This window comes from Macaca thibetana, chromosome 19, assembly GCF_024542745.1.
Source record: "Macaca thibetana thibetana isolate TM-01 chromosome 19, ASM2454274v1, whole genome shotgun sequence".
In the NCBI taxonomy this organism is placed as follows: domain Eukaryota; kingdom Metazoa; phylum Chordata; class Mammalia; order Primates; family Cercopithecidae; genus Macaca; species Macaca thibetana.
In genome coordinates, this window is record NC_065596.1 from 38,170,906 (window position 1) to 38,184,365 (window position 13,460).

The 13,460-nt window shown below is 45.4% G+C and overlaps 1 protein-coding gene and 1 pseudogene across 4 annotated transcripts in view; one reads left to right on the plus strand and one right to left on the minus strand.

Moving 5' to 3' along the window:
• ZNF814 (zinc finger protein 814) overlaps positions 1-13,460 on the minus strand; it is a 34,331-nt gene that overhangs the window by 4,203 nt on the left and 16,668 nt on the right. For 2 of the 3 annotated variants that reach the window (XM_050768587.1, XM_050768588.1), the window contains exon 3: positions 9,356-13,164. The exons of the other annotated variant lie outside the window; for it this stretch is intronic. In XM_050768587.1, coding sequence (XP_050624544.1) covers positions 11,204-13,164 — 1,961 coding nt within the window. In that variant the 3' untranslated portion in view covers positions 9,356-11,203. Of the gene's footprint in view, positions 1-9,355; positions 13,165-13,460 lie in introns of those variants that run through there. 3 annotated transcript variants of the gene reach the window in all.
• On the plus strand, positions 1,326-9,521 carry LOC126941877 (ubiquitin-conjugating enzyme E2 C-like; annotated as a pseudogene). Its single transcript, XR_007721451.1, has 2 exons — positions 1,326-5,540; positions 5,849-9,521. The product of XR_007721451.1 is annotated as a ubiquitin-conjugating enzyme E2 C-like (transcript).

The following is a 13,460-nucleotide window of genomic DNA, read 5'->3' on the forward strand; positions in this document are numbered from 1 at the left end:
TCTTTCCTTATGGACACGGAGGCTACCTACTCTGTTTTGCCTTCCTTCAGTGGCCCCAGCCACCCCTCCACTGTCATGGTCATGGGAATTGATGGCACTCCCTCCACCTACCGCCAGACTGCTCCTCTGTCTTGCCGACTGGATGGCTCCCTCTTCCCGCACTCATTTCTTATCATTCCTTTGTGCCCAGTCCCTTTGTTAGGACGAGATCTCCTCTCCAAGCTAGGGGCCTCAGTTCACTTCCCACCCAACCCCTCCCCACACCTCACGTTCCTCTTCCCCCTCCTCTCACCTGACAAGCCCCACCAGGCTGACCCCCCACTCCTGTTTCCAGTCCCCATTAACCCTAAGGTGTGGGACACCTCCACCCCAATCCTCGCCCAGCACCATACTCCGTCTGCATCCGGCTAAAAGACCCTTCCAAGTTTCCCTCTAGACCCCAGTTCCCTATCTCCCTTGAACATCGACAGGGATTAAAACCTATCATTACACGCCTGCTCTGGCAGCACATTCTAGTTCCTGCCAACTCACCATGTAATACTCCTATCCCGCCTGTACGGAAAAGCTCTAGGGCCTATTGCCTCGTGCAGGACCTACGCGTCATCAGTGAGGCAGTAGTCCCCACCTTTCCAGTTGTTCCTAACCCATATACACTTCTCTCGCACATTCCCCCCATACCACTCACTTTATTGTCCTTGACCTAAAAGATGCCTTCTTCACCATTCCCTTACATCCGACTGTCACTTTGTTTGCTTTTACATAGGAAGATCCAGACACTCATATTTCTTCCCAGCTGACTTAAGACTGTTTTGCCTCAAAGGTTCCGTGATAGCCCCCATTTTTTCGGACAGGCACTGGCACAGGATGTTGTTCCCTGTCCCCTGACCCACAGCACACTATTGCAGTATGTCGATGACTTACTACTATGTAGTCCTTCCTAGCAGTGCTCCCTTGCAGATATTGCTACACTTTTAAATTTTCTAGGCGACCAGCGTTATCAGGTTACCCCGGCTAAGGCTCAACTTCGCAGCCCTTCTGTCACCTACCTAGGCATACTCTTCACACCCACTACAAAAAGCCTCACAGCAGATAGAATAAGCCCCCACTGGTTGCGGTACCCTTACCCAGCCCTTTTAACTTCTCTAACCTAACCCCCTCCTTTCCCCTTCCTGGCCGAACACTACATCAATGAGTCAGGACTAGTAGAAACCAATTTCCTCACTCTAGAAAAGATTCAGGAAAGACTCCACCAGAAAAACCTTGGATCAAGGCCCTCACTTAGCGGCAGTCGTCTGTGGCCGGTTAAGTCCTACCCTTTCTAAGCCCCTTACTAATCATTGGCTTCTTGCTACTCATAGCTCCCTGTGTCCTCCGCTTCATCCAGGACCGCATGAAAGAAGTCTCCCAGGTCACTTTCAATCAGATGCTGCTCCACCCCTATACCCGAGTTCCGACCTCCGAAGATCCCCACGATGACCCATACCAGCAGGAAGCAGCCAGATGAACACGTTGCCCCATTTTCTTATTAGAAAGAGGTCGGAATGTTAGGCAGGAATCTAGACCCAACATGGCGGCATTACCTGGCATAGCAGGCCTTTTGTTAAAGACTCCCTTCACCCTTGTACACACCTGCAGACTTACATGCGTCAGAGTTCCAGCTGGGCAACCACACTCCCCCATGACCTGCAGCTCACCTGCATTCCACAAGGTCGTAAACAGCAGTTTTGGTTAACAGTTTCCAAAGACCCCGTCCTCATGACCCTTACTCAACTCCTGCCCTAGTAGTTTCAAGACCCCCCAGGCCCCATTTGCACAACCAGCTTCCCTACCTCTCAGGCTATAAAAAGCCCCTACCCTCCTCCCTCAGCGCGACTTCCTCGGCCCATGCCTTTGGACTGAGGAACCTCGCCCGCAAGCCCTAATAAAAGGCTATTCTCACTGCCATTTGCCTTGTGTCTTCGTTCCCGGTTCGGCTCCAGCCTCAGTTTACCTTTACACCTTTTTTTTTGAGCTACAGTCTGTCACCCAGGCTGAAGTGCAATGGCGTGGTCTCCGCCCACTGCAACCTCTGCCTCCCAGGTTCAAGTGATTCTCTTCCCTCAGCCTCCTGAGTAGCTGGGCCTATTGGTTCGTGCCACCACGCCCAGCTAATTTTTGTATTTTTAGTAGAGATGAGATTTCACTATGTTAGCCAGGCTGGTATCAAACTCCTGACCTCATGATCCACCCTCCTTGGCCTTCTAAAGTGCTGCGATTACAGGCGTCTGCCACCACCCCCGGCTTATCCCTAGAAATTCTATGATAGCATGATGTATAGGCACCTAAAGGCATAGCACTTGAGAAATGTGAATAAAAGATTGTAAGTTATAAATAGCAAGGTATAATCAGATGTTAAGTCTCAACCCCTAAATGTCACCTTGTATTACAGCATGAGCTGTATGTAAGCATATGTAAGCACATATAGGCACATATATGAAATAGTGATAGTTCATTCTCACTAGTATTTTTCATCCTTCTCACTGGAAAGATCTTTGATCATTTTTAATCAACGTAGGAGTTTCAATAATATCTAGAAGTTTAAAAGGGCTTGTTCAAATTATGACCGTACACACTGACGAGTATGTGTCTGTCTCTTGTGTAAATATTTTATTATACCAAATTATGTTTGCACAAAACCTTTATAATCAGGGGGAATTAAAGAGCCTTCCAGCCGGGCGCAGTGGCTCAAGGCTGTAATCCCAGCACTTTGGGAGGCTGAGACGGGCGGATCACGAGGTCAGGAGATCGAGACCATCCTGGCTAACGCAGTGAAACCCCGTCTCTACTAAAAAATACAAAAAACTAGCCGGGCGAGGTGGCGGGCGCCTGTGGTCCCAGCTACTCGGGAGGCTGAGGCAGGAGAATGGCGTGAACCCGGGAGGCGGAGCTTGCAGTGAGCTGAGATCCGGCCACTGCACTCCAGCCTGGGTGACAGAGCGAGACTCCGTCTCAAAAAAAAAAAAAAAAAAAAAAGAGCCTTCCTGGAAAATGGAGGTTGCAGTCAGCCGAGATGGTGCCATTGTACTGTAGCCTGGGCAACAGAGCGAGACCTGCCTCAAAAAAAAAAAAAAAATCCTTTATTTTATCCATAAACTACAGTTTATATAGGCAAAACTACAGTTTATATAGGCAAAAACAGTACTAAGCAATTTTAGGCTCTGCAGGCTCTTGTCTTGAATTAATACAACTTTTGCTAATTCTCTTATGAAGTTAATCTTCCTGCTTGTATGTGACTTAAATATATGTCGGAATTTTTTTGTACAAAAGATTCATACATCTTTTCCTATTTGAAATTCCATGTCTTGAGGGGTGTATGTTGCTTATCAATTTCCAGAGAAAATAGATAATGTAATATAATGTTAAAATAGATTAAAAATTGAGATAGAAAAACTGCTCAATTTATGCTTCACATGAAAATTGAAAATTAAATCAAGTCTACACATACAAAGGCATTATATATACGTGTGTGTGTATATATGTCTATATACACACATATACTTTTTATTTTATTTTTGGAGACAGAATCTTGCTCTTCTGCCCAGGCTGGAATGCAGTGGCATGATCATGGCTCACTGCAGCCTCAGACACCCCCAGGGTTCAAGTAATCCTGCCACCTCAGCCTCCTGGGTAGCTGGGACTACAGGCAGGCACCCTGCCCGGCTAATTTTTGCATTTTTTGTGGACACAGGATTTTCCCATGTTGCCCATGGTGGTCTCAATCTCCTGGGCTCAAGTCAACAGCCTGCCTCTGCCTCCCAATGTGCTGGGATTACAGAAATAAACTACTATGCCCAACTCAAGATTATTTTTTTAATATTTTCTTAATAAATTGGGGTGCACAAATCATTAAAAGCAAGGATTAAATTTCAAGAGAAAAAAACATTTTACTTTTCTACATAAAATTAAAACCAAAGCACATTAAAAGCGACAACCCGGCCAGGCACGGTGGCTCACACCCATAATCCCAGCACTTTGGGAGGCCGAGGTGGCCAGATCACGAGGTCAGGAGATCGAGACCATCCCGGCTAACACTGTGAAACCCCGTCTCTACTAAAAATACAAAAAAATTAGCCTGTAGTCTCAGCTAGTCGGGAGGCTGGGGCAGGAGAATGGCATGAACCCAGGAGGCAGAGCTTGCAGTGAGCCAAGATCATGCCACTGCACTCCAGCCTGGGTGACAGAGCGAGACTTCGTCTCAAAAAACAAAAAAGCAACAACCTAAGATGGAAATGACAAAAATTACTTAAAATGTGTAACATAAAAAGTAGTCATTTAGGCTGGGCGCAGTGGTTCATGCCTGTAATCCCAGCACTTTGGGAGGCTGAGACAGGTGGATCACTTGACAGGAGTTCGAGACTAGTCAGGCCAACACCGTGAAACACCATTTCTACTAAAAATCCAAAAATTAGCCAGACGTGGTGTCGTGCACCTGTAATCCCAGCTGTTTGGGAGTCTGAGGCACGAGAATCGCTTGAATGCAGGAGGCGGAGATTGCAGTAAGCTGACATCATGCCCTCCAGCCTAGGCAACAGAGCTAGACTCTTGTCTTTAAAAAAAAAAAAAAAAAAAGGCATCATCTATAAATTTCACTACACAGATTACATTGAGATAAATCATAAAATATTAGGCAAAACTTTAAAACAATTTTTAACTATCCAGTATATCAAAGAGGCCACACATTATATTTGTTTGCAAGAATGTCACTGTGATTACAAAACTGACCACTAACTATTCAGTTAAAGTTGACTGAGAACTTAAAAATATTTTCTTTTTTTTTTTTCTTAGATGGAGTCTCACTTTGTCACCCAGGCTGGAGTGCAGTGGCGTGATCTTGGCTCACCACAACCTCCGTCTCCCGGGTTCGATTCTCTTGCCTCAGCCTCCCAAGTAGCCGGGATTACAGGTACGTGCCACTAAAAGCCCAGCTCATTTTTGTATTTTTAGTAGAGACGGGGTTTCACTATGTGGGCCAGAGCCACCGCACCCGGCCTGTAATATTTTTAAGCCAGGTGTGGTGGCTCATGCCTGTAACCCAGCACTTTGGGAAGCCGAGGTGGGTGGATCACCTGAGGTTGGGAGTTCAAGACCAGCCTGACCAACATGGAAAAACCCTGTCTCTACTAAAAATATAAAAACTTAGCCGGGCGTGGTGGCAAGTGCCTGTAATCCCAGCTACTCCGCAGGCTGAAGCAAGAAAATGGCTTGAACCCGGGAGGCGGAGGTTGTGGTGAGCCAAGATCATGCCACTGCACTCCAGCCTGGGTGATAAGAGCAAGACTCCGTCTCTAAATAAATAAAGATTAAAAAATAAACATGATGATCACAGATGCAGTCACATTTTCTGAGTTCTTGCCACCCAGGTAGCCTCCCAAAACTTTGACCCAGTCGCTGTCAGTGTTGCCACCACCCATAAAGGAGCTGAGCCCAGCAGGAGCATTGCCTGGGACCCTGTAGGCAAAAGGCTACAGCAGGAGCTGGTAACCCTCACAATGCCTGGTGACAAAAGAATTTCTGCCGCCGGGCGCGGTGGCTCAAGCCTGTAATCCTAGCACTTTGGGAGGCCGAGATGGGCGGATCACAAGGTCAGCAGATCGAGACCATCCTGGTTAACACGGTGAAACCCCGTCTCTACTAAAAAATACAAAAAACTAGCCGGGCGAGGTGGCAGGCGCCTGTAGTCCCAGCTACTCGGGAGGCTGAGCCAGGAGAATGGCGTAAACCCGGGAGGCGGAGCTTGCAGTGAGCTGAGATCTGGCCACTGCACTCCAGCCTGGGCGACAGAGCTAGACTCCGACTCAAAAAAAAAAAAAAAAGAATTTCTGCCTTCCCTGAAAGCCTTATCAAATGGAGACTATCCATGGAGCTGCTGGCACAGTGTATGAAGACCTGAGGTATAAACTCTTGCTAGAGTTCCTCAGTAACTACCCACCCTTACAATGCACCCATGGTGAAGTTCCTCACACCCTGCTACCACCCTAACATGAACACCCAGGGTAACATATGCCTGGAAATCCTGAAGAAGTGGTTTGCCCTGTATGATATCAGGACCATCCTGCTCTCTATCCAGTGCCTGCTAGAACCCAACATTAATAAATAGCCCTTTGAACACACATGCTTCCAAGCTCTGGGAAACCCCACAGCTTTAAGAAGTACTTGCAAGGGCCGGGCGCGGTGGCTCACGACTAATCCCAGCACTTTGGGAGGCCGAGGTGGGTGGATCACCTGAGGTAGATAGAGTCCAAGGCCTGATAAACATGGAGAAACCTCATCTCTATTTAAAAAAATTAAAAATTGGCCAAGCGTGGTGGCATGTGCCTGTAATCCCAGCGACTCAGGAGGCTGAGGCAGGAGAATCACTTCAACCCGAGAGGCGGAGGTTGCGGTGAGCTGAGATCTCACTATTGCACTCCAGCCTGGACAACAAGAGTGAAACTCCGTCTCAAAAAAAAATAAAAATAAGGAAGTACCTGCAAGAAAGCTACTCAAAGTAGGTCACCAGCCAGGAGCTCTGACCCACGCTGCGCAGCCTATCCTTGTGTTTTTTTAATTTTTCCTTAGATTGTCTGCCCTTTCCGTGATTTCTGTATAGAACTCTGTATCTTGAGCTTTGGTACTATTTTTCTTTTGTCTTTTAATTTAAGCCTTGGTGGAGGCCTTGTGATTAATATTAAATAAATACATTTTGGGTCAGGTGCGGTGGCTCAAGCCTGTAATCCCAGCACTTTGGGAGGCCGAGGCGGGTGGATCACGAGGTTAAGAGATCGAGACCATCCTGGCTAACACGATGAAACCCCGTCTCTACTAAAAATACAAAAAAATTAGCCGGGCATGGTGGCGGGCGCCTGTAGTCTCACCTGCTCCGGAGGCTGAGGCAAGAGAATGGCATGAACCCGGGAGGCGGAACTTGCAGTGAGCCAAGATCGCACCACTGCACTCCAGGCTGGGCACAGAGCAAGACTCCATCTCCAAAAAAATAAATATATATATATACTGGTCATTAAAAAACAAAAAAATGATACAAGAGAGCACCCAGGGATTATATGAGGAAACACTTTATTACATCAGTCATCTAAAATTCCAGAAAATGGAAAGTACTTTACTGTACAGCAAAGTAAATCATTGATCGTCTGGAGAACAGAAAGAAAGACTTTAAAAAAAGGTTCCAGGTAAATATAAAGGTGTTAAATTCATTATTGTGACTATGTCAGTGGTTTCATGGGATTATATGAAACTCCAAATTTATCACATACTACAGTTTAAATATGCATACTTTACTGAATGTAATTCATAACTTATAACTTATCACTGCTTTAAAATATACTTCAGACTGGGAGCAGTGGCTCACACCTGTAATCCCACCACTTTTGGAGGCTGAGGCAGGCAGATCACCTGAGGTTAGGAGTCCGAGATCAGCCTGGCGAACATGGCAAAACTCCGTCTCTACTAAAAATACAAAAATTGGCTGGGCATGGTGGCACATGCTTCCAGTCCCAGCTACACGGGAGGCTGAACCAGGAGAACTGCTTGAACCTAGGAAGTAGAGGTTGCAGTGAGCCTAGGTCATGCCACTGTACTCCAGCCTGGGTGACAGTGAGACTCTATCTCAAAAAAGAAAAAAAAAAATTGCTGGGCGCAGTGGCTTATGCCTGTAATCCCAGCATTTTGGGAGGCCCAGGTGGGCAGATCACGAATTCAGGAGATCGATACCATCTTGGTTAACACGGTGAAACCCCATCTCTAGTAAAGATACAAAAAATTAACCAGGTGTGGTGGTGGGTGCCTGTAGTCCCAGGTACTTGGAAGGCTGAGGCAGGAGAATGGTGTGAACCCAGGAGGCAAGGCTTGCAGTGAGACGAGATCGTGCCACTGCACTCCATTCAGCCTGGGCAACACAGTGAGACTCCATCTCATAAAAAAAAAATTTAAAAATAATAAAAAAATGCAATTCAAAAGAAAAATATTTATCATTATTTTTGGAGAATAGGTTTGGCAACTCTATACTGACTACACCAATTCTTCTCATGCCCTAAGTGAGAAAACTAGCCTCCGTGGTAGCAAATATTGATGTGGCAATAAGGCCATTTCCATCTGATTAACTGGCTGGCTGGTCACAAAGGCCACATCACTGAACTGAGATCTCCCTTCTCCCTATCATCTTCCTCCTGCTAATGCAGGAATGACCTTGAGGTGCACAGCCCAGAATGGGTACAGGAATTCACAAAACCTCTAGAGTATTTCCTCTGACAATGGCCTCAACAATACAACATTCATCATTATGGAAGAACTGAAATTCCTGTATCTGCATATTCATCACATACATAGTGACTGGATCATCGTGGATGCCCTTTTAAAAGACATGCATTATGTCAGGCACGGTGGCTCACACCTGTAATCCCAGCACTTTGGGAGGCTGAGGCCAGCGGATCACGAGGTCAGGAGTTCGAGACCAGCCTGGCCAACACGGTGAAACCACATGTCTACTATAAATACAAAAATTAGCTGGGTGTGGTGGCACGTGCCTGTAGTCCCAGCTACTCGGGAGGCTGAGGCTGGAGAATCATTTGAACCTGGGAGGCAGAGACTGCTGTGAGCCAAAATTGCACCACTGCACTCCAGCCTGGGCAACAGCGCGAGACTCCGTCTCAAAAAAAAAAAAAAAAAAAAAAAAAAAAAAAAAAAGTGTTGCAATTACATTATTCTGTCTCCTTCACTGCCTATAAATGCAGTAATTCTATAAAATTATAATTTCACCCAATAGCATTACAATCTATGATGTTATCCTACAGAATTCTGGATATCAAGGCATGTGTCTGCATTGCAAGAGCTGGGGAACAAACTTCCCTCAGCAGTACCAAGTACAATGCAATATACCTCGTAAAAGTGAGAATTTTGTCTTGTTCAAAAAACACCAGAAATTGTCACAAAAAATGCCCTGGAGCCAGCTGACCTATGAGTCCACAAATTTTAGTATCCATGCTACAGATAAAGACCACAAAGCCCTGAAGGCCTTCTCTGGAGGCCTCTGGCAGCTATGCAAAGCAGTCCACAAGTCGAGAAAGCTATGTTCTGCATTCATACTGTCCCATGAGCCACAAAGAGTTTAGCTATGCCAACAAAAGCTGTGACCCCCTTCATGGTAACAGGACCTACTTGTTTCTGAACCACGCATACAGTGACAACAACCCTCAAGATTGAAGAAGGCTGAAACAATAAGGCCTCCATAATAGCACAAACTGGAGAAATGGGAGGCAAGCTGTCCTTAGGATCATGACTTGGAGGGTAGAAAATTTGTCAAGATTTATGTGATACCCACAAGATCTCTGAAAGACATAGTTCATCTTTTCAAGTCAACATAAGAGGCCTCTGGGATAAAAATGGGTAAGGTCCATGGCACGACTTATCAGACAGAAAAAAATGACAAAGGAAGAAGTGCTGAAGCTACTCAACAAATCCTTCTGTGACTAGATCAGAAATTAAAAGTTTAAAAAAAAAAAAAAAAGTGAGGCACAGTAACTCACACCTGTAATCCCAGCATGCTTGGAGGCCAAGGTGGAAAGATCACTTGAGTCCAGAAGTTGAAGACCAGCCTGGGCAACATGGTGAGACCCTGTGTCTCCAAAACTTAAAGAATTAGTGGAGCATGGTGGTGCATGCCTGTGGTTTCAGCTACTCAGGAGGCTGAGGCAAGAGAATCACAAGTCCAGGAGATCAAGAAATGTGAACACATCACTACACTCCATCCTGAGCGACAGAGTGACACACTATCTCAAAAAAAAATCTAGCAAGGCACCTGGGTAGAGTGAAAAATGCACTGTAGCTGCCCCATGCTTGGAAATTTTACAGATTCTCGATAAATGACATTCAATCTAGGCAGGTGGCACCCTCAAAGGAGCTCCTCGAATGTTACATTGAAAAAGAAATAACATTCCATATACATCTATTGTGTGTTTCTCATGACAATGTTTGAGGCTCTAATAAGAAGGCTGAAGGCTGGGCTGGGCGTGGTGGCTTATTCCTGTAATCCCAGCACTTTGGGAGGCCGAGGTGGGCGGATCACGAGGTCAAGAGATCAAGACCATCCTGGCTAACACGGTGAAACCCTGTCTCTACTGAAAATACAAAATATTAGCCGGGCGTGGTGGTGGACATCTGTAGTCCCAGTTACTCGGGAGGCTGAGGCAGGAGAAGGGTGTGAACCCGGGGTGCAGAGCTTGCAGTGAGCCTAGACCACACTACTGCACTACAGCCTGGGTGACAGAGTGAGACTCCATCTCAAAAAAAAAAAACATGCTGAAGCCTTTCTTGCATTCATTACATTCAAAAAGCGTTTCTGCAGTGGGAAGTCTCCTGTGTATTATGAAGCTAGATTTCTATATAAATATGTCACATTTGTCACACTGGTAAGGCCTTGATCCAGTGTTAACTCTGATGTTGAAGGAGCACAGAAGTGTGGCTACAAAATCGCCCAAATGTATTTCATTTGTCTAGTGTGAACTCTGATGTTCAAAGAGAGAAGACCTTCAGGTAACTTTTTTTCCACATTTGCTGCAATCACAAGACCTTACTCCAGTGTGAACTCTCCTGCGTTTAATGAGACTGAAAGTTTTGGCAAAGGATTTCCCACATTCACTACACAATTAAGGCCTTTCTCTTGTGAACTCTCTGATGATGAAAAAGTGAAAAGCTTTGGCTAAATTTCTCCCCACATTCACTCCACCCATATGGCTTTTCTCCAGTGTGAACTCTTTTTTGTTTAGTGAGACAGGAGCTTCCAGCAAAATATTTCCCACATTCACTGCACTCATAAGGTCGTGTGACCAGTGTGAACTCTCTTATGAACATGGAATGCAGAGTTGTGGGTAAATGATTTCCCACAATCATTGCATTCATATGGCTTTACTCCAGTGTGAACTCTCTGATGTGCAATGAGGTGGTCCTTCTTGCTAAAAACTTTCTGACAATCCTCACACTCATATGACTTTTCTCCAGTGTGAACTTTCTGGTGTACAAGGAAGTGAGACTTCTTGTTAAATAATTTCCCACATTTCTCACATTTATAAGGCTTTTCACCAGTGTGAACTCTCCTGTGTTTAGTGAGACTGGAGCTTTCAGCAAAAGATTTTCCACATTCACTGCATTCATAAGGCTTTTCTCCAGTGTGAATTCACTTATGAACATGGAACGTAGAGCTGTGGGTAAATGATTTTCCACAATCATTGCATTCATAAGGCCTTTCTCCAGTGTGAACTCTCTGATGTGCAATGAGTTGGTATTTGTGCCTAAAAAATTTCTGACAAGCTTCACAAGCATATGGCTTTTCTCCATTGTGAATTCTCTGGTGTGCAAGGAGGCGAGACTTCTTCTTAAATAATTTTCCACATTCCCTACACACATAAGGCCTTCCTCCCATATGGCCATGCTGGTGTAGAACGAGGTTACCCTTGTGACTAAAACATTTCTCACATTCCCCACACTTAAAAGGTCTTTCTGTAGTGTGAACTCGCTGATGATTCCTAAGGTGTCCTTTTTCAATAAAAGATTTCCCACATTCTCCACACTTGTAAGGTCTTTCTCCAGTGTGAATGCGCTGATGGTGAACAAGGCTGCGCTTATGACTAAAAGATTTCCCACATTCTCCACACTCATAAGGTCTTTCTCCAGTATGAACACGCTGATGGCTCCTAAGGTGCCCGTTTGAACTAAAAGATTTCCCACATTCTCCACACCCATAAGGTCGTTCTCTAGGGTGAACTCGCTGATGTAGAATGAGGGTGCCCTTATGACTAAAAGATTTCCCACACTCTCCACACTCATAAAGTCTGTCTCCAGTGTGAATGTGGTGATGGTTCCTAAGGTGTCCTTTTGAACTAAAAGATTTCCCACATTCTCCACACTCATAAGGTCTTGCTCCAGTGTGAACTCGCTGGTGTAGAACGAGGTTGCCCTTTTGACTGAAAGATTTCCCACATTCTCCACACTGATAAGGTCTTTCTCCACTGTGAACTCGCTGATGGTGAACAAGACTGCGCTTATGACTGAAAGATTTCCCACATTCTCCACACTCATAAGGTCTTTCTCCACTGTGAACTCGCTGGTGTAGGGCGAGGTTGCCCTTTTGACTGAAAGATTTCCCACATTCTCCACACTGATAAGGTCTTTCTCCAGTGTGAACTCGCTGATGGTGAACAAGACTGCGCTTATGACTGAAAGATTTCACACATTCTCCACACTCGTAAGGTCTTTCTCCAGCGTGAACTCGTTGATGGCTCCTAAGATGTCCTTCTGAACTAAAAGATTTCCCACACTCTTCACACTCATAAGGTTTTTCTCCAGTGTGAAATCGCTGATGTTGAATGAGGCTTCTCTTTTGACTAAAGGATTTCCCACATTCTCCACATTCATGTTTTTTTCCAGTGTGAACTCTCTGATGATTACTGAAGCTAGCATATTTGCTAAAGGATTTCACACATTCTCCACATTCATAAAGTCTTTTACCAGTGTGAACTCTCTGATGATTACTGCAGCTAGCATGTTTGCTAAAGGATTTCCCACATTCACAGCACACATAACACTCTTCTCTAGGGAGAAGTCTCTCGTGCTGACTGAGTGTATGTTTGGTGCTAAAATGTTTCATGGATTCTCCATGGCTATAGTGAGCTCCCCCCCACTGAAAGGGAGACACACACTCAGTTTTGCTGTTTGACTTCTCCCCAGTGTGAGTGGCCTCCTGCTGGAGTAATCCTGAAATGGGCAAAAAGTCTTTCCCACTCTGACTGAAGACAGATGACTCCTCTGACACATGGAACTTACACCTCTTCACAAACAACACTTCCTCAACACTGCCTCTGTAGGGTTTCTCTCCAATGTACTCATTCTGGTGTTGATTAAAGTTTCCACTGTCATACAATTTGTTCCCCCAGGCCTCACAGCTGTGCAGTTTCTGCTTGGGATGTGTTCCCTGATGATCTCCCATGTGCGGAATGTCTCCTAAGATAGGGCCACACATCTCACAGGGGTGGGCCTTCTTGGGAGACACACCTGCCATAGGAATCCTGACCTGAGTCTCTCTTTGTATATAAATACTTTGCTTAGAAGGTGCCTCATCTTCCACTCCACACCAACAACCTGAAAGCAAGAAAATGCTGGTGAAGTGCATGTTAACTCTGCTGGGAAGGCACAGACCACCCACAAGTGTATCTGACAAATTGAGGAATTACTCCAAGGAAATACTTGGAGGAACAGAACATTGGCTTCAGGTGGAACATGGTGCTATTTATTATTACTGGACTCTAAAGGTCACAGAATGTAGGAGGCCTCATAACATAAAGAACACAACCAGGTATGTAACACAGGGAGTATAGGCAGGGTCTACAATTCCTGCATCTGCAAACCACTCATCTGCAGAACTTTACATCCTCATG